General features: G+C 36.8%; 1 protein-coding gene and 1 pseudogene across 7 annotated transcripts in view; one reads left to right on the plus strand and one right to left on the minus strand.

Moving 5' to 3' along the window:
• The window catches only part of Ttc17 (tetratricopeptide repeat domain 17), a 123,470-nt gene that overhangs the window by 17,308 nt on the left and 85,966 nt on the right, over positions 1-20,196 (plus strand). For all 7 annotated transcript variants that reach the window (XM_020162345.2, XM_020162347.2, XM_074044639.1 and 4 more), the window contains 6 exons: positions 5,596-5,765; positions 6,421-6,532; positions 7,174-7,305; positions 17,330-17,439; positions 17,946-18,090; positions 18,516-18,655. In XM_020162345.2, the coding sequence (XP_020017934.1) occupies positions 5,596-5,765; positions 6,421-6,532; positions 7,174-7,305; positions 17,330-17,439; positions 17,946-18,090; positions 18,516-18,655 (809 nt within the window). The remainder of the gene's footprint in view (positions 1-5,595; positions 5,766-6,420; positions 6,533-7,173; positions 7,306-17,329; positions 17,440-17,945; positions 18,091-18,515; positions 18,656-20,196) is intronic.
• LOC109685492 (purine nucleoside phosphorylase pseudogene) lies at positions 9,313-9,988 on the minus strand (annotated as a pseudogene).

The following is a 20,196-nucleotide window of genomic DNA, read 5'->3' on the forward strand; positions in this document are numbered from 1 at the left end:
AGAGTGCTTTAGAGCTGGACTAAATCATCAGTATCATCATTTTGGGAACAAGGAAACAGTTAGACCTAAAGATAGCTAACTGTTTGAGTTCACAAAGCAAGATATGACAGAACCAGAGGAAAAAGCGAATTTCTTAACTTAAAAGCCAGCATACCTGTTAAACCACATCAGTAATTCATTTTCTAGTTACACGAAAGTTCTAACCTCCACTTATATGAATTCAGGCTGGTACGTTTATTAATATAGTATGTCTACAAATAGCTAAAAATACGTATTTTTTAATTTCTGTGAATTAAGAGGGAATAGCTTTTACCACATGTTACCAGCTTTGTATAGGTACAGTAGTATTTTTAGAATATTAAAATTATGTTTAGAATATTACTATAGTAATATTATATATATAATAGTTTCTGACCTTCATCCTACTAGTTTTATCATTTATAAATTTGGAAATGTTGGTTTCTTAAATTCACACTAGGAATAAGACAATAGGAATATTTATAGGGTTTCATGTTTGGAAACATCTGTTTTCATTTAAACATAGTATTCAAAAAGATGCAGTGGTTCAGAAAATAGTATATATGTTTATTGCTATCTCTTAGTAACATAGTACTAAGTAACAGAAGAAGATTTAAATTAGAGGATATGTAGGGGAATGTGCCATTCACTAATGAAAAATTTTGATTCTACCAATTTTTAGTTTTTTTTAAATTTAGTGTAGAAGTTTATTCTTCTCTTATTATTTCATATTCACAGGAATGACAGGTAAAATTTTAAAAATTACCAAAATTAAACATAGCCATGGTTAAAAATAATATAAGCATCTCTATGAAGCAGACATGAGTAGAAACTAAATTAGGAATGTGGCTGATGCTATAGACAGACCTGCTGAACTCCAGGGCCAGAAACAAGCTATGGTATCTGATATTTCAGGTTTGTGGAGTTAAAGAGACTGACTGTATTCCAAGTAAGATGAAAGAACAGAACCAGACTTACTGCTTAAAAACTAGGGTGGAACCATTCTGCTCATACAAAGAGTCTGGGAAGGAAAATAGCAGAAAGACAAAGAAAAACCTGATGATTGTAAAAGGAACCAAACCATCCAGTAGTTCAGTAATTGCATACTCAATATCATTTCAGGTAGAATATTACTTTGGGATAAATTTTGCAGTCTGATTCTAGACTTGGAAACTGGGTAGAACCTGGCAGCAGTTACAAAACTACTAGACATAGGGAATGGCTAAAAAGAAAGAGAGAGTGAAGGAATACCAGAGGGATAAATTTTTTTGTGTGTGGAAATAGAGAAGACTGAAGGAGGTGCAAGACTTGGGAGGAGTTTGGCTTTGATTCGTTACGTTTGAGATGCCTATTAGATATCTAGCTATAGATATCAATGAGGGAATTGGTTCTTCAGGTGTGGACTCAAGGGGAAAGGTCTGCACTGAACATGTAACTTGTTAGTCATTGACAGACTTAAAGCAGTGAGACTAGATAAAACAGCGATCACTAGAGCACTGGACACCCCAAGACAAGGGAAGGATAGCCTTAAAGTTCTAAGAGGAAGTCAAACTAGAAGTTTCTGTTCTTTTAAACTGTCATTAAAGATTGAGGACAAAGTAAATATGTTTTCTGATATACAAAGATAGTTTGTTAACCATAGACACTCACTTGAACAAAAACATTGAGAATGTACTTCTGTAAGAAAAAAATAAACCTAGGGGAAGGAAGTACATAAGATGCATAATTGTGAATTTAAAACCCTGAAAAGAAAGTTGCTAAAATTAATTAATTAATTAATTAATTAGTTCTAAAAAGTAATGCTAGATAAAATTAACAATACACAGTATGGCTGGGGCATGATCCATGATTAAAGCATGTTAGATTGTTTTGTCATATTCAGGACAAGATAAAAATAGATAAATAAATTTTAATCCTTTTAGAAAATTTATTGGCCAAAGTATTAAAAACCATCTTTTAAGTAGTTGCCAAAAAATTTAAGTCTAATCAAACTATAATATAAATTGTTTTTCATTATGATTGGTTTCCTTTGTCTTCCTGTGTCTTTTTATTTATTTAAAAGATTTTTTTGTACTGGAGGCGTGGCTCTAATGGTAGAGTGCCTGCTTTCCAACCATGAAGCCCTGAGTTCAAACCTCAGTCCTAATAAAAAATGAAGGTTATTCTGAGAAGAGGTCTTCATCAGACTGTCAAAGAAATCTGTGACGCAAAAAAAGATTTTTACCCTGAATTCTGCCGTCAATATTCAAGAAATATTCAAGGACCAAGGAACATGTTAAATGAACCTTGGAGACATAGTCAGCAAATTCCTGTAGAACAACAAACTTTACAGGACAAGCCACCTAATCTCTTTAACATATTAATTGCAAGTGGGGAGAGAGAAAATAGAGGGGTAACCAAAGGTGTAAATAGAGTTAGACAAATCAAGCAATTGTAGTACTAATGGATTTCATTGGATTCAGAGTCAAGCAAGCTATTTTAATGTTTTTATTTTGTTTTGTTTTGTTTTGTTTTGGTGGCAGTGGGGTTTACTATGTTTGAACTCAGGGCTTCATGCTTGCTAGATAGGCACTCTTCCACTTGAGCTATGACCTTAATCTCCAAACTATTTTAAAAAGAGTAAAGAAATAATTCGGAAGTTGAACATGGACTAGATTCGATAGTAAGAAATTGCTATTTTTACATGTGACAATGATGTAGTTTTATTTATTTTTATTTATTTATTTTTGGTGGCACTGGGGTCTGAACTCAGGGCCTCATGCTTGCTAGGCAAATACTTATATTTGAGCTACTCCGCCAACCCTTTTTTGTGATAAACTTTTTTAAGCTAGAGTCTCTTGAATTATTTACCAGGGTTGGCTTCAAACCCCAGTCCTCCTATCTCTGCCTCCTAAGTAGCTAGGATTATAGGCATGAGCCACGAGTGCCTGGCAGTAGTTTATTTTTCTTTTAAATTCTTGTCTTTCAGAAACATACTTTTCTTTCATATTTACTAATAAAAACTTAATCAAAATAAAATGTAGGGGCAAGCACTACAATAATAGAAATTTAAAGCAACAATACAGAAGGAGGAACATAGAAAGTGTTATCAAACATGCCAGGCAGGAAGAGCAAAAAAATACAAAGATGAACAGTGAGCATAAAACCTAAAATAACACAGTTGAAGTGAATCCAAGTAGAGCACCAATCACAGTAAATACTCACTAAAACTCAGATTGTCAAGACTGAATTCTTACTCAAGTCCTGCTGAATGGTACAACTAAGAGATAGACAACAAAAATCTAGCCTCAGAAATCTTAGTGCTGTTCTCCCTAAGGAAGGTAGAAGTTCAAGGAGGGATAACCAAACAATGTAAACCTGCTCTAAGTTTCAACTGAGAAGTTAGGTCTTTATTCACATTCCCTCAACCAGTGAAAATCATATGGCCAAGCTTGAAGTCAGAAGGGCCAGGTAGCATACCTATTGGAAAAGGATTGGGTGGGAAGGAGTCATTGGAAATAGATAGAAGATCTGTCCCCTATAGTGATAAACCAAAAATCTTAATAAAATTAAGATTTAATTGTGGCTTAAGACATTAAAGTCATGCTAAATGACCATTTGGGGCCCTGTCAGGGCTCTATATCATGTCACAGATATGTAAGCCAGGTCAACTGCAACCAGTGTATCGCCATTCTCAATAGCTGGAGTGAAACACACACCAACTCTCAAAAAGCTTCCCTATGAAAGAACCACATGGAATTTCTTATGTTAAATTGAGCAAAGCAAGTCATATTGCCTAAGCCTGAGTCCAACAAAACAGTGATGCATAATTATTTTTAAAAGGATATTAGTGAATAGAAATAAATTATCATATTAACATGGTCTCCCACAGTAACTATAACAAGATAATATTTCATACCCATCAGAGTAGCATACATTTAAAGTATTAGAAAGCCAAATGTTTACAAGATTGTAGGGATATGGGTTTTGTGGTCTGCTGGTGAAATTCTAATTGTGATAGCCACTATGAAGAATAGATTGATAATGTCTAAATAAAATTGAAATGTATATCCTATGTAAGCACATATTTCTACCCCTGCTAGAACTTTTGTACTTGTATAAGGAGATATTTATAAAATTTTATCACATTTTAATAGAAAAAAAAAATTTTTAAGCAACACAAATGTTTATAAGAAAATGGACAGATTTTTATACATACATTATACATTAACATGAAAAATTTAGAGCAATAATGACTGATGTAGATAAATCTCAAGAACAATACTGAGCTGAAAAGGAAGTTGTCAAGTAATATATCAGTGTAATACCATTTATATAAAATTTTAAAAATCATGGATTGTAGATACATATTACTAAAGTAATACTTTCAGGGAGTAATAGAATACCAGTTCTGTGTATGGACACTTTTAGAGAGACTTATGTATGCTAACCAAGATTAACCAAGGGCATTTTCAGAATTCTCATCTGCCTTTATAGAGAATTCTATGACTTCTTCATTTCTCATTAAATTCTCCTTTCTCTTTTTTTTTTTTTTAAACTGAACAAGGAGTTATTTAATTCTTCAGTCTCCTGTACTTTGCAGAAAAGAAGTGCCAGTTTCACTGAAGGATGACCTTTTTGGTTTGTTTTCTCTTGTTTTGGTGGTACTGGGAATTGAAACAGGGCCTCACACTTGCTAGGCAAGCACTCTACTAGTTGAGCCACACCTCCAGTCTTTTATGCTTTAGTTATTTTTGATAGGGTCTCTGCTTTTTTTTTTTTTTCATTTTTCTTTTATTATTCATATGTGCATACAAGGCTTGGTTCATTTCTCCCCCCTGCCCCCTCCCCCTCCCTTACCACCCACTCCACCCCCTCCCGCACCCCCCACTCAATACCCAGCAGAAACTATTTTGCCCTTATCTCTAATTTTGTTGTAGAGAGAGTATAAGCAATAATAGGAAGGAACAAGGGTTTTTGCTGGTTGAGATAAGGATAGCTATACAGGGAGTTGACTCACATTGATTTCCTGTGTGTGGGTGTTACCTTCTAGGTTAATTCTTTTTGATCTAACCTTTTCTGTAGTTCCTGGTCCCCTTTTCCTATTGGCCTCAGTTGCTTTTAAGGTATCTGCTTTAGTTTCTCTGTGTTAAGGGCAACAAATGCTAGCTAATTTTTTAGGTGTCTTACCTATCCTCACCCCTTCCTTGTGTGCTCTCGCTTTTATCATGTGCTCAAAGTCCAATCCCCTTGTTGTGTTTGCCCTTGATCTAATGTCCACATATGAGGGAGAACATACGATTTTTGGTCTTTTGGGCCAGGCTAACCTCACTCAGAATGATGTTCTCCAATTCCATCCATTTACCAGTGAATGATAACATTTCGTTCTTCTTCATGGCTGCATAAAATTCCATTGTGTATAGATACCACATTTTCTTAATCCATTCTTCAGTGGTGGGGCATCTTGGCTGTTTCCATAACTTGGCTATTGTGAATAGTGCCGCAATAAACATGGATGTGCAGGTTCTCCTTTCTCTTCAATGGTACCTAGGCTGAAATATTAGAAGAATCCATTCTGTTTATTTTTTTTCTCAACAGAAGCAACTAGTCGCTCAAAAAATTCACATAGAGGAGAATGAGGACAGAGACACTGGACTGGAACAGAGGCATAATAAAGAAGATCCAGACTGCATCAAAGCTAAGGTGCCCTTAGGGGACCTGGATTTGTATGATGGCACATACATAACTTTGGAGAGCAAAGACATCAGGTAAGTGATTCTCTTTCCAGAAGTAAAACGTTTTCCAAATGTACCTTTCTCAAATCAGTGAGAAATGAGTTCTGTAATAAGAGTAAGCTTCAGTCAGATGAGTTTATTGAAATTTGGAAGTTCAAAATACATGTAGAATTCTTGCAATTTAATTAAAAGTAGTAATACTACAGTGGAAAATTGAACGATTTATAGTAAAAAAAATGCTAAAATGCAAGTGGCCGATAAACATATAGAAAAGTACTTCTCAGAAATGATCAAATAAGTATTTTAAACTAAAACATTTAGTTTTCATCTATCACATTAGAAAAAGAAGTATTTAAAACTCAATAACTGGTAAAAATGTAGAGAAGTGTTCAGTGAAAGTATAAATTGGTTTAACCTTTCTGGAAAGAATTTAACAGTTCTACTGTATTTATTTTTTGAAAATCTATTATAACATTCTGTGACTTACTCCCATTTTTTCTCTAATTCTTGACTTTTCCCTTTGCTTTGAATTTCCCAGATATTTTGCTCCTGTGAAAAGTATGAGTGTTGATTAATATTGGTTGTAAAGTGGAGGTGCCATGAGAATATGGGGGACATTTGACATTTCTTAAAATACTGTTTGTCAGCATCTTTAACTCATTCATTGCATCTCACTTCTTGATTTTAGCCCTGAAGATTACATAGACACAGAATCTCCTGTCCCTCCAGACCCTGAGCAACCTGATTGTACTCAAATTCTAGAACTTCCATATAGCATACATGCTTTTCAGCACTTGCGAGTAAGTAGATAACTTCAGGGTATTTTCTTTCTTTCTTCCTTTGTTTTGTTTATTGCTTATAAAAACTTTTTTTCAGCCAGGCATGATGTCTCACACCTATAATCCTAACTACTTAGGAGACTAAGATTGGGAGAATAAGGCTAGCTAAGCAAAAAAAAGTTCATGAGACCCCATCTCAACCTAAAAAAGCTAGGTATGCTCATATGTGCCTGCCATCCCAGCAAGGGGGAAAACATAAATAGGAGAATCTTGGTCCAAACTTGGCCCAGACATAAATGCTAGAACTTGTTCGAAAAATACCTGGGGTATAGCTCAAGTGGTAGAGAGCCTTCCTAGCAAATGCAAGGCCCTGGGTTAAAAAAAAAAGGAAAGAAACCTTTTTTTCCCTTTCACTTGAGCTATTTTTCTTCTCTCCTCCCAAACAGCTTTTTAATTACACAAACATATCCTGCCTTAAAATTCCTTCAAGGTTTTTGTTTTGGTGGCACTGGGTTTGAACTCAGGACCTTATGCTTGCTAGGCAAGTGCTCTATCACCTGAGCCATGTCCCAGTCCATTTAAAATTCCTTCAAAATAAAAGCTATAGATGCTGAGTTCCTTTTACTATGTTTTTCAACTTTTTTTTTTCTCCTTTTCTTTAGGGTGTACAAGAGAGAGTTAATCTTTCTGCACCTCTGTTGCCTAAAGAAGATCCAGTCTTCACATATTTATCTAAACGGTTAGGAAGGAGCATCGATGACATAGGTCACCTCATTCATGAAGGCCTGCAGAAGGTAAGTCATCAGTGCCTTGAAGAGCCAGGAGGCTCTGTGTAAGCAAGAGATACTTTCAGAAAATGCTCAACTCATCTAACTTGTGTTTGTCTAGAGGATGATCTAAAATTATGATTACACTGATATAAACTATTTCAAAAGTAGGGAAAAACATGGATAGACTAGTTTCCTTTACCAGGAAGAGATACTGAAAACTAATAAACCAATATAAGCAACAGGACTTTGTAAGTACATTGAGTGTGGAAGAAAATTTAACACATAATACATAGATTATCAGAAAAAGAATCAGCATCAGCAATAAAATCTTCTGTAAGGTTTGAACTCAGGGCCTCACACTTCTTGCTAGGCAGGCACTCTTATGGCTTGAGCTGCTCTGCCAGCCTTTTTTTGGTGATATGTTTTTTTGAGATAGGGTGTCAAAAACTATTTGGTCAGGGTTGACTTTGAACTACAATCCTCCTGATCTCTGTCTCCTAAGTAGCTAGGATTACAGATGTGAGCCACCAGCATCCAGCAAGAACATCTACTTTTAAAAAATAAAATAGGGAGCTGGGCTTGGTGGCATCCACTTGTAGACCCAGCTACTCAGGCAGTAGGATCACTGAAACCCATGAGTTTGAGACCAGCCTTGTTTAGCATAGGGAGATCCCATCTGAAAAACAAAACCAAAATCGGGAATTACATAACACGACCCAAGAATTTAAATGTATCATTTGGGATAGCATGAGAATTTAGAAAATAGGTTTTTACTCTTCTTCATACCTAAGTAGTATCATAAAATGCAGGTTAGTTTCTAAGCAGTGCTAATTATAGTGATATTAAATAAACTGTATAAAATTCTAACATTTATATATCATTTATTCAAATACATAGCTCTGTATATCAAACGACGAGTTTTTGTATACAAGTAAAATAGTTTAACCTTCAAATGCATGATATGATTATTACTTTTGTAGCTAAGTTGCCATCTTCATCTTGTCTTTCTGAAGGTTATATAATAAATACATGTATATTCCCAGAACTTAATGAGTAATCAGGGAAAACTGGTCCAAGATCTTGCAGTATCCTTCAGAGAATGGTTGGTTGAGATGTAGACCATAGCGATGAGTGTTCTATAGGAAATTAAAATAGAGAATAACTGTATAATTACTTTTTTTTTGGTGGTACTAGGGTTTGAACTCAGGACCTCATGCTTGCTAGGCAGCCACTCTGTCACTTGAGACATTCTGCCAGCCCCTGCATAGCTACTTTAGATTGAGCAGTTGGAGTTATCCTCTCTAGAAATGTGAATTTTAAGCTGACATCTGAAAAATAAGAAGGAATAAGAAAAAAACAAATTTTTAGTTGGAGAGAACATTCTAGACCAAGGCAAGAGCCCTGAGATGTACTTTAGCCTGAGTGGTTATTAGTCCACTAAAGCTGTCAAAGACAAATGCCACTCTGATCTTACCCTACTTCATAACACTTAAACACCAAGCGTGTGGGGGATTTCCCCTCATACTTATGAATTCATCAACTCTTCAGAAACCAACCGGGGGGGGGGTCCTACAGTTCAATTCTTTTTTTTTTTAGAGAAATCATTTCATCTCTCTTTATATGATGTCCACAAGGTATTGGACTAGTCTTTGTTTGGTCTCCAGCACTTTAGGTGAAGCAGAACTGAGCCTTCAGGAACATGCGACTGTTATCTCACAAAGCTAGTAGAAGCTACTGTTCTAAGTTCAAAGGCATACATCAGATCATGGGGATATCCCCAGATGTCTTAGGACACAGCTCCAGCTCTTCCAGAGGAATGAACAAGAGGACCTGGTACCAAAATGGTCTAGTGAGAGAAAGTAGAAAAGGTGAAGGACAAGGATCTTCTTCCTTTCTTCTACTACCTCAGGGCAAAGTCACTTACCCCCAGTAAAGGGCCCAGAGTAGGTGGTAACTACTTGAACTCCATCAGGAATGAGCCAGTTCGCTCCAGGGCTGGTCACGTGGCAGTGTCAGGGAGTAGAATGCTAGTCATAGAATGGAGACAGACTGTTCCAAATCCTATGTTGCCTGTTTCCCAGCCTTTAATAGGTCCTCATGATTGGCCTTCTCCAGGTTTTCATAATCTATGACAACCTTGTTCATATCCTTCAGAGGATGGTTAGTTGAGTGAGAAGCCCAAGACTCAAAATCCACATTGTAGTTCAACTGTAACTCCTAGTACTATGCTTGTGCCAATAGCATCTTCCCCCAGCTTCTGCAGCAGGAAAGATTCTGCCACAGTCTTAAAGTTGGGGCCTGACAGCATCACATAGGTCCCTTCCTGTGGCTCTTGCTGCTCCCCCATTTGTTTCCAGGCTTTGAGAACCTTCTGCTTCATATTCTAGTCATAAGCATCAGGCATGGCAGGGACATGAACGCCAAACCTTTCATTATTGGGCCCTTTGAGAGGATTCTGACCTCGGAAGCCAGGTAGATTGAGGCGATGACAGATTAGCATAATATCTCCCAACATCAAACTTGTGGTTGAGGCCCTCCAGCCAAATTGGTGACCACAAAGGTGTCCTCAGCCACAAGCTGGAAAAATCCTCATAAAGAATGTCAGTTTCCAGAATGAGGACCTTTTATACATGTGGAACCTATCCTTCATCATTATATAGTCTCTGCCATTCAGGAGTTTAAACACCATTCAACTAGCATGACCTGGCACTGTTCTCCATGGTTCCACTACCCCCTCACAATGATCCTGTTCTTCTTTGCTCTGCTCAGTGGAGTTGTGCAGCTCAGCTAAGTCTGGTCCACATAGTTCAACAATTCATGGTTAAAAGACTCAGTCTCATAAGACAGTCATTTCAGATACCAATTGCAAGTCAAAACCACTGTACTTCTGAGCAAGCAGCTATCATGTCAATGATTCCTCCTCTGGTTTAATCATTTGTTAGAACTCAACTCCCAGAACTCAGGAAATCAATTTACTTGACATTATTAGTTTATTATAAAGATTACAATTCAGAAATAGACAAATGGAAAAGATGCAGAAGGCAAGGTATGGGGAGAAGGTGCATAGAGCTTCCATGTCACCTCTGGCCACAGCAATTCCATGTGTTTACTAGCCTAGAAGCTGTCTAAGCTCCATCATTTAGAGGCTTTTATGGAGTTTTCAGTATGTACACCTGATTGATTAAATCATTGGCCAGCAAAGATTAGCTCAGTTTCCAGCTCCTCTTCTCTCTTTGTAGGTTGTTTGGGCAATAGGGTTAAAAGTTCAACTCTCTGTAAACAGGCCAAGGTTTTTCTTGGACCAGCATCTGTCCTGAAGTCATGGGGAGGTTTTCAGCCACCAGTCATCTCACTAGCATACAAAAAACACTCTTACTGCACCTGTTATTCCATAGGGATTAGGAGTTCTGTGTTAGCAATCTGTGACAAAAACTAGATACGTATTTATCCAGCCAGATTTGATGGCACAGCCTGTAATCCCAGCACACAGGAAGCTGAAGCAGGAGATTATGAGTTGAACAACTGTCTGAGCTACATAGTAAGACTCTCTATCTCAAAAAGTAAAATAAGTATATATATACATTAATTTATTTGCTTACCCATACTACAGACACAAACTGAGGGGCTTAAACAACAGAAATGTATTTCTTACAGTACTGGAGGCTGGAAAGTCTAAGATCAAGATGTCCTGTATTGGTTCCTACTGATGACTCTTTTCCTGGCTTGCAGACAGCTGCATTCTTACTGTGTCTTCACATGCCTCTTTTCTGTGTGCATGCATGAAAACAGTGAGATACCTGTGTCTCTTCTTACAAGGGCACCTGCGCTATCAAATTTGGATCCTAATCTTCTGGCCTCATTTAACCTTTATCCCTCCTCATAGGCCCTTGTAGAGCTTCAATATATCCACTGGGAGTGAGGAAGACACAGATATTCAGTCCATAGCTGGTATCATGTAATCAAATTTAGGCCAGTATGGTTGTAGTCTGGTGAACAAGAAGGAGGATAGTAGGGAGTGAATCCAGAGAAGCTGGCCAATGCCCAATTATGTAGAACTCTGAAATCCATAGTTAAGGACTTTCATAGTTGATCTGCTCCTAGTACTAAAATATTCAGTTGCATCACTCAAAAATCACAGACACTTTCCTTGATGGTAGAATACTTACAGGTGAAGAATCTAACATTTTAAATAGCCATTTTAACTGTATTTTACTACACTTAAATGATACCTATAATAACTATTTTTAAAATAAAATAATTGGCTCTATAAAATTTTAGGCTATAAAAAAATCTATAAAAGAAAATAAAAATTATAATTTTTCAAAATGTCTCTGTAATACATTCTTTTGGATTTTGATTTTTACACATCTGTATAGTTAAAACTTTATTCCCATAAGGTGCTTTTTTTTTTTTTTTTCCCTGTACTGGGGCTTGAACTCAGGACCTACACCTTGAGCTATTCCACCAGCCCTTTTTTGTAAAGGGTTGTTTCCAGATAGGGTCTCGCAAACTATTTACTAGGGCTGGCTTCAAACCACAATCCTCCTGACCTCTGCCTCCTGAGTAGCAAAGATTACAAGCTGAGCTACCGGTGCGTGGCAGGGATGCAATTTGAGGCTATAGTGTGAAACAACTGTGTAGTATACCATCTACTTCTTTCATTAGCGAACATTATGTAGAAAGATGGTTACTGTTTCTGTGGTACCACAGTTGTCTCAGTAGATGTAAGCTCCATAAGATCACAGACAATGTCTGATGTTACTCATCATCATATCTTCTACAATCAGTGACGTACCTTCCACATAGTAAGCCTCCCATACAACACTGTTAAAAGAATTAGTGCATTCTCAAAGGAGCATGTCAGTTGGAGATAAGACTCATGTGAGTTAAAGTCTCAGATTCATATCTTACTGATCATATGACTTTAACCAAATTACTTATTCTACCTGATATTCTGTTTGTACCTGGATTCAATGCCTTTATCAAAAGATTTTTAAGATCAAATAAGGGAACATGTATAAAATACTTAGCTTTGTTGACTAGCATAAAACAGGCAGTAAATATAGGATACCTTTCACCCACACCTCTGGCTTTGGTTCAGTCAGAACTTATTCAACACACATGACATACCTGCAAAACCTGGCAGTCTCTTGGAATGACACACTGTAGTCCTTATCCTCGGATGGGATATGCCAGTTCAGGACATGGTTCATAAACATGGGACTATTTGATCAAAATGTCCGTAGAACTAAGAAAGAGAGATTAAGCCATGCTCTTTGAAAGGTCCCACTCTGGTCCTTCTCTGGCTGTACCCTTTCTCAAAGGGTATGAATTAGTTGGTTCAAGGGTACATGAGTGCCTAATCCCAACTTGTAGTCCATACTGAGTATATAGAACCCCAAACTTTCTTACCCACACAGTACAAAACTTCTTCTGGGACCTTCTTGGACCTCTTCTTGTATATATTTCTGAGTTGAGACTGCATGTTAGGTACAAAGATACCTAGACATGAAAGATAGTTAAGGGCAGGGGCATTTTGAGAGGATTATGTAAGATGATGAATATAAATCATGAATACAAAGTCTGGCACATTGTCAGCATTCAATAATAGGGTAAAAGAAGGATAAAGAGGAAGCATTCAACTCATACTAGGTCTAATCCAACAGAGTAGAAAGGAAAAGAACAAGTTTCAAAAGTAGGTAATATTTGAGGATTGAGGCAAATTTGGAGTCACAGAGTTCACACTTGAATCAGAAATGTATATGTTATTGAAAGAAGGGTAAAAACTCTCTTAAAGCTGACAAACCAAATGTATGTACAGATACCTAATCAAGTTGGGGTGAACATGTATTAGTTTCCTATTGCTGCTGTAACAAATTACCACACATTTAGTGATTCAGTATAACACAATTCTACAGTTTTAGGGGTCAAGTCTGAAATGTGCCTAACATTGTTACAATCACAATGTAAACCGAATTTGCCCTCTTCTGGAGGCTATGGGAGAATTCATTCCTTGCCTTTTTTAAGTCCTAGAGGTTCCCAGTGTTTCCTGACCATGGTCACATCAGTCAGTCTGTGCTTCCATTTTCAGATCCTCTCAGAGGACTTGTTCTTCCTGCCTGTTCTGATATTGGGTCCATCTGGCATACTAGATAGTCTCCTGTCTTTAAGATTTCTAACTTGGCCATATCTACAAAGTCCCTCTTAATATGTATGGTAACACATTCACAGATGCTGGAATTAGGACATTGACATATTTGGGTGCCATTATCCAGCTGCTGCATAATCAAGTAACACTAGGTTAAGAAGTCAGGATCTTATTCTTGAGATAGAGGTTTTAATTTCACTGATAGGAATCCACTGTGGTTGAAAAGTGTACCAGTAAATATGCATCTGTGTCTATTGTTGTGGGGAGGGGCTGTGATGAGTTCAAGAGCACATGAACACTTACAAAGCCCAAATTTATCTCCAGATGATTGTCCATTTGAAAATTTGTGACCCGGTGTTGTCAATTATTCTAATCTTTGGGATAAGTTTGGAAGTATGAATCTTTATAAGCAACCTTCCATTATTTGAAGGTTGATTCCAGGTTTGTCAATTATTTTATTGAGAAGCTAAAAAAAATGTTCTATAGAACAGGTTTTTGACTGTTGGTCACAAGCCTAAGGATTCTGATACAAATAATGAAGGCCTCTAAAGGTTTTAATGTAGAGGAAATACAAGATTTGACCCATACTTTAGGAAGCTTATTTCAAGACACCATGAGACAGAGAATGCCGAATGCCCATGTAGATCATTAGGACTCTAAGTACAAGGTGATGAACATTCGAAGTATGTCAGATAGTTAAGATAGGCTGAGACCAAGGGGGAGGGCAAGACATGAAAGGGATTCATAAGGTAAAATTGGCAGGACTTTTGAGGTTGACTGGGCAGAAAGCAAAAGAAAGACAGGAGTTGAAAATAACATCAGGACTTTGAGCCCAAAAGAGGGAATAATTTGATCCCTTATTTCATTCTCTCCTGGGACAGTTCATTTGGGATGCTTTTCATGGTTAGCATTTGTATGTTAGCAAAAATACAGTTTAGCCAGGAAACCTAATTCCTGCCTTGGACCAGCCACCTTTACATATTGGGTTTCCTGGAATAAATAAGTGTGTAAAGAGACACAGCAGGATAAAGAAACTCTTTAATGTCATTTGTAGCTTTAGCCTCAAATTCCACATGGCAAAGCTGTGTAAGCCAGCCAGACCACACAGATTACTCATCATTCCCATACTACTAGTTAAAGTTAAATAGCTTTGAAACTTAACAAATCCTAAACTTATTCTATTATCTTCATGCAATGTTCAGATATATTTATTTGTGCAAGCCAGAGAAAGTGAGATTGAGAAAGGCAAACAGACACCAAATGTTACATCTATCAATATTCAAGGAAAGAAGCAAGCAAAAGAGAATAAGAGATGCTTAACACAGTCCAGGGGTCCTTTTTATCACTCCAGTCATATGGCAGACTCAGCCTTTAGCCATGTCCCTGGAAGAGATTAGAGAAGGAAGAGATTGGGAGAAAGTAGTACAGTTCACAGGTATGCTATGACCACTACCACTTACACTTTAAAAGCTCTACCCACAACAACTGACCAAGTCAAATATTCTGAGTGTTACTTCTACAGGTGTAGAGTGAACAGTGTCAGGAGAGGATAGAGAGAGACTAGAGAAGCCCTAAAGTGTGCTCCAGAGGCCAGAATTTCTTATTGGTCAAACTCTGGGGAACAATGAAGTTCTGTGCCTGCAACAAGGTCAACCTCATAAGCGGTCCATAAGAAGTCCATAAGAGTCTTATCAAAGAGGTACCAGCAATGTGCAAGGGATTCTTCTGAGTATCAGTCCAGTTCCGCTTTCATATTTGACTTGGATCTCAAAGGATTTATTGGAATTCTCCAAGATGCAGATGACACACAGACAGCAAAAGAAAGAAAAGAAAAATTGGGAATTTCTGTCAGAAGATACATGATGATTGAAACTGGAACAGGCACCATGAGACAGAGAATGCCGAATGCCCATGTAGATCATTAGGACTCTAAGTACAAGGTGATGAACATTCGAAGTATGTCAGATAGTTAAGATAGGCTGAGACCAAGGGGGAGGGCAAGACATGAAAGGGATTCATAAAGTAAAATTGGCAGGACTTTTGAGGTTGACTGGGCATCCATAAGCACTGAGGAGGCACTGAAGATGTATGACTTACAGATTGGTTAGAGAAATCACTTGGGTGTGTTTTTAGAAAAACATGATAGATTTTCAGAAATAGTGGAGGCAAGTGCTAGTTTTGGTGTTTCAGACTGAAGTTTTCTCTAGAGAAGTGGAATACAGGACACCCAGAGGTTCTAAAAGAGATGTTGCATCCAATGGCCAAATTTAGAAAGCTTAGTTCCTTATGGGTGGTTCTGCAAGGACATCCACCAAGAAATATGGAGGCCATGGTGCTTTCCTGAGGCTCTTTACATGAGCTGGGGTGGAAGAGCCTTGTGTAATCCTCGTGGGAGAATGCACATGACCATCTTGTCCAGCCTTGGGACTGGATTGACTAGTCTCTGAAGGACAGGCACACGTTGGATGGTGAAGAGGGTCTCGGAGCTTTATGGATGAAATCTTCAGAATCAGGCATTATTTTAACCTGATCCTCAGTGCGTAGACACAAAGAACATGTTTTCCAGTCCTCTCACAGAGAAATCAGTGATATGGAGAAAGAACAATGAAAAAATAATGAGAAAGGATTCATTTGCTTTTGATTTCAAGGTAAATGTCCTTGAAACGTTTATTTATTTCCTGATTTTGATTTTCTATGGTCTGATTCTTCAGACAGGAACAATTTAAAGTGCTATTTAATGGAATAGCAAAAGTTGGTGTATGAAAAGTGATAAGAAAGGAGGGTAAGTTAGAAATGGGGAAGAAGAAATTAAGGAGAGCACTTGACATTTCATAAATTATTTTTTCAGATATTATTTCTCTTGGTTTATATATATATATATATATATATATATATACAGCATGGAAAATTTCCATTGTACAGCAAGGGTAACTATAATCCAGAGAAATTAAGTATTTGACAATTGAGTGACAGATCCATAATTTTAAATCCAGGTCATTTTTCATTCACATAATATATGTCAGTCTATATACATGGATACATAGTCACCTAATATATGTCCCTACTTAATCTACAAAGACCAAAAAGATGGTCCTTACTCAGCAAGGGAGACCTAAGAAGAAAGCAGACCATTGCAATGCAGAAAGTGTAAATATCATGTTTATTAAGGATGATTCTTCACCATACCTGGGCAGTATTAGAAAGTCAACAAATATGATCTGAAGGTTCCACTATACAAAGAATAAATGAAAACATGGAATTCTATGGAAGGCTTAATGAAGGTGTGATTTGCTATAGTCCTTCCTTTTTCTTCTAGAAGATCTCACACCCTTCTAACTTTTATTCCAACATCTGATCCTGATTGACACCCCCATACAAATAGAGATGTGAATCCTTAAGAGGAAAGGCCACATCATAGTCTCACCTGGCCTGTAGGTCTAAAGGGTTCACTTGTGCTAATGAACCCGGTACTGCTACAACCCAACCTACCTATCAGCCAACCTTAGCTAGTCCACACTATAATGACTACCCTGAACTCCTCTATGACTGCTTCAGGAATCTCATTTTAAGCAACTGACATTTCTAAGTAGTTTAAGTCTTAATTTCTAAGTCTCAAAGTAGGGCCTGACAGGTTATGGGAACTTGATGGGTGTTTTAGCTCAGTTTCCTTGGCATGATGGCCTGGAGTTGGATGATCTCTATGAAAATCGTACCTCTGTGCGTGCTAGCTGATGGTTATGAGGCTCCTATTAGTACCTTGTTCTCTGCTTTATTGCTACTATGACTGTCTTGTTCTTCATCTTGAACTTCAAAGATATGTGGTATTAATGCTCATTTTGAACATTCAGTGCTAAGAAAACTGTTCTGAATTGTTTACTATTATTATTTGTTTATTTCTAGAACTCTTCCTCCTGGGTACTATATAACATGGCTTCATTTTACTGGAGAATAAAAAATGAGCCATATCAGGTAGTGGAATGTGCCATGCGAGCACTTCATTTTTCTTCCAGGTAAGATTCCTCTTCTTCTGGACCTCCTGATTTTCTATACTACCCAGAACTATTAGAGAGTAATAATGTGAAAACTATAAGAAGCAGCCTTGCAATATATTCTTTTCCATCACAAAACTTCACAGATATCACAAGTTCAAAGTAGTAACTGTGTTTTCCACTAAGGAAAAATTATACATAATGTAGATACCTTGTGATTCACTTGCAATGTAAGTGCAAGGACTTTTAACTGGAGGAATCATCGTAAGCTAAACTTTTCTGAAAGCTAACCTAAGTTCTAAAAAAGTTTTAAAATCATAAAATGTCTGCCAGACCTTGTTTTTGTGGCAAAATTTGTAGCTGTCAGATTTAATTTAAAAATGAAGCATTATTATTATCTTATTTTCTCTACCTGCTTATTTTCCTAAGCCCAGTAACTATGAGTATCTTTATCCTTGTCAAGTACTTCTACATAACTGTGGAACACATTTCTTTGCTAACATCTAGCTATATTGCTCATCTTTTAGGCACAATAAAGACATTGCCCTGGTCAATCTGGCAAATGTTCTACACAGAGCACACTTCTCTGCTGATGCTGCTGTTGTGATCCATGCAGCGCTGGATGACAGTGACTTCTTCACCAGCTATTACACTCTGGGAAATATATACGCAGTAATTACTACTTTTTGCTTCATGAGTCTTACCACTTGCTACTTTCTGGGATATTTTTTCCCCTCTCAGTGTTTCTTTTTCCCCTGCTTCTTTTGGTCTGAACAATGGAAGTGAAGAAATCAGGGAGAAAAAAAAACCTCAACACAATATTGTATCATAATGGCTCCAGTGTCTTAATAATAATAATAATAGTAATACTAACAATTGGTTGGAATTTTAAGCTCTTTAGGATAGCAGTGTCTTCTGACTATAGCATGGCCTTATATTGTGGAGATTCGTTCACTAATCAAAATAGTTTTCATGGCAGAGTGAGATGTAGATGTGGTTTCATAAATCATGAGAGGTTTAGCACAGATGGAAACAGCCACAGCTAATGTTTCTTCCCCTGTGTATGTATGTGTGTGTGTTTGTTTTTGTCTCTTCAGATGCTTGGGGAGTATAACCATTCGGTGCTCTGTTATGACCATGCTTTGCAGGCGAAACCTGGGTTTGAGCAAGCTATAAAAAGGAAGCATGCTGTCCTATGTCAGCAAAAACTTGAGCAGAAATTGGAGGCTCAACATAGGTAATTGGGAGAAAAAAAATCCACTGCAGTAGCAGACCTTTAGATTAGGTCTGTATAGGATGCAATCAGTGTTTATTTGGTTGAGAATTGAATTTCTTCATACTGCAAGCCCTATCCCTTTTCTCTAATCCAGGTGGTTTAGCATCATTTAGCGATTATGTAGGTGATTTTCCTTAACTCCATTGATTCCAGGAACTAGAAAACATTTGCAGTAAAAGCTATTATGTAGAACTTTGTAATTTTAACCACGAGTTAACTGTCATGAAGCTAGATAAGGGTGGGGAAGGTGCCGGACACTCAGTCATGCTGTTTGTTTTCATAGAATATAGCATGTCACTTGTATGTGCAATGTCTGATCCTCCCTTTGGCTTCCAAGGCTGGACTATTATGTTAGTTAAGTGGGATCAAGAGACATTATTTGGCATATATTAATCAGATTTGTGTGTTAAGTTGCACAGTAATGAAACTCTTTTGTACTTGGTTCTTTCAGTTATACTTAATGAAATATGTTTAAATCCATAAATAATAGGCCAACTAAGAAACTTTGCATAATCAGAAGTGAAATGGTTATTTCTTAGAATTAGCCTTAATATTTTGAGTTTATTTTGGTTATTAGAGAATTAAATGGAGATTTAAAGCTCGTTAAACTTTTGTATTTGCTTATTTTCCAATCTGCTTAAAGAATAATGTAATGAAAAGGCAAGAATGATAGCTTATTTATTTATAATATTTATAATAAACTTGTATTATGGCTGATTAGAACTTGCCCTGGCTGAGCGTCTTCTAATTATGTTCTTAATAATTCAACTGATTCTCTCTCACACATTCTATAGCTCCTAAAATCTCTGTATGCTACAATGTAATAGCTAATAAGGTTTTGTTGACTAAATGTAACCAGGCAGCTGATTTATTTAAATCAGATGTTGAAGAAGAACTATAAACAAAGTTTCTGTGGTTTTTCTCAAAGTCTGTAAACCAAGGGGCTAGAGTGTAAGAACAGAGAACTTTGGCCCTAAATCTTAACATGCATCTAGGCAGAATCAAAGGAAAAAATGAAAAGGAAAAAAGGATTCTAGAAAGGCTTTGCATATCAATGGAACTAACATAAAATTTGGGAAAGAAATTAAGAGTTCCAAGCATGTAAATATTTGTAGCATACTATGGTATATTTCAAACTTTATGGAATTCAACTTTTTATCATTTTTTAGCCATATGCATTATTTTCTTTTTCTTTTTTGTGGTGCTAGGCCGACTCGCAGAGCCTTGCACATGCTAGGCAAGTGCTCTGCCACTGAGCTACACCTCCACCTCTGAATTTATTTTGAAGTGATAAATACAAATATAAACAATGTACATATTTATGGAATACCATGTAAAGTTTCAGTACATGTATGTATTGTATAAAGTTTAAATCAGGGTAAACATCTGTATAAAGATATAAATATTTGAAGAGATAGTAGGTTTTTGGTTTTGTTTGTTTTTTGGTTTTTTTTTTTTTTTTTTTTTTTTTTAGCTTAGACAACTGAGTGAATACAGGGCTA

Source organism: Castor canadensis, chromosome 1, assembly GCF_047511655.1.
Source record: "Castor canadensis chromosome 1, mCasCan1.hap1v2, whole genome shotgun sequence".
Lineage (NCBI taxonomy): Eukaryota > Metazoa > Chordata > Mammalia > Rodentia > Castoridae > Castor > Castor canadensis.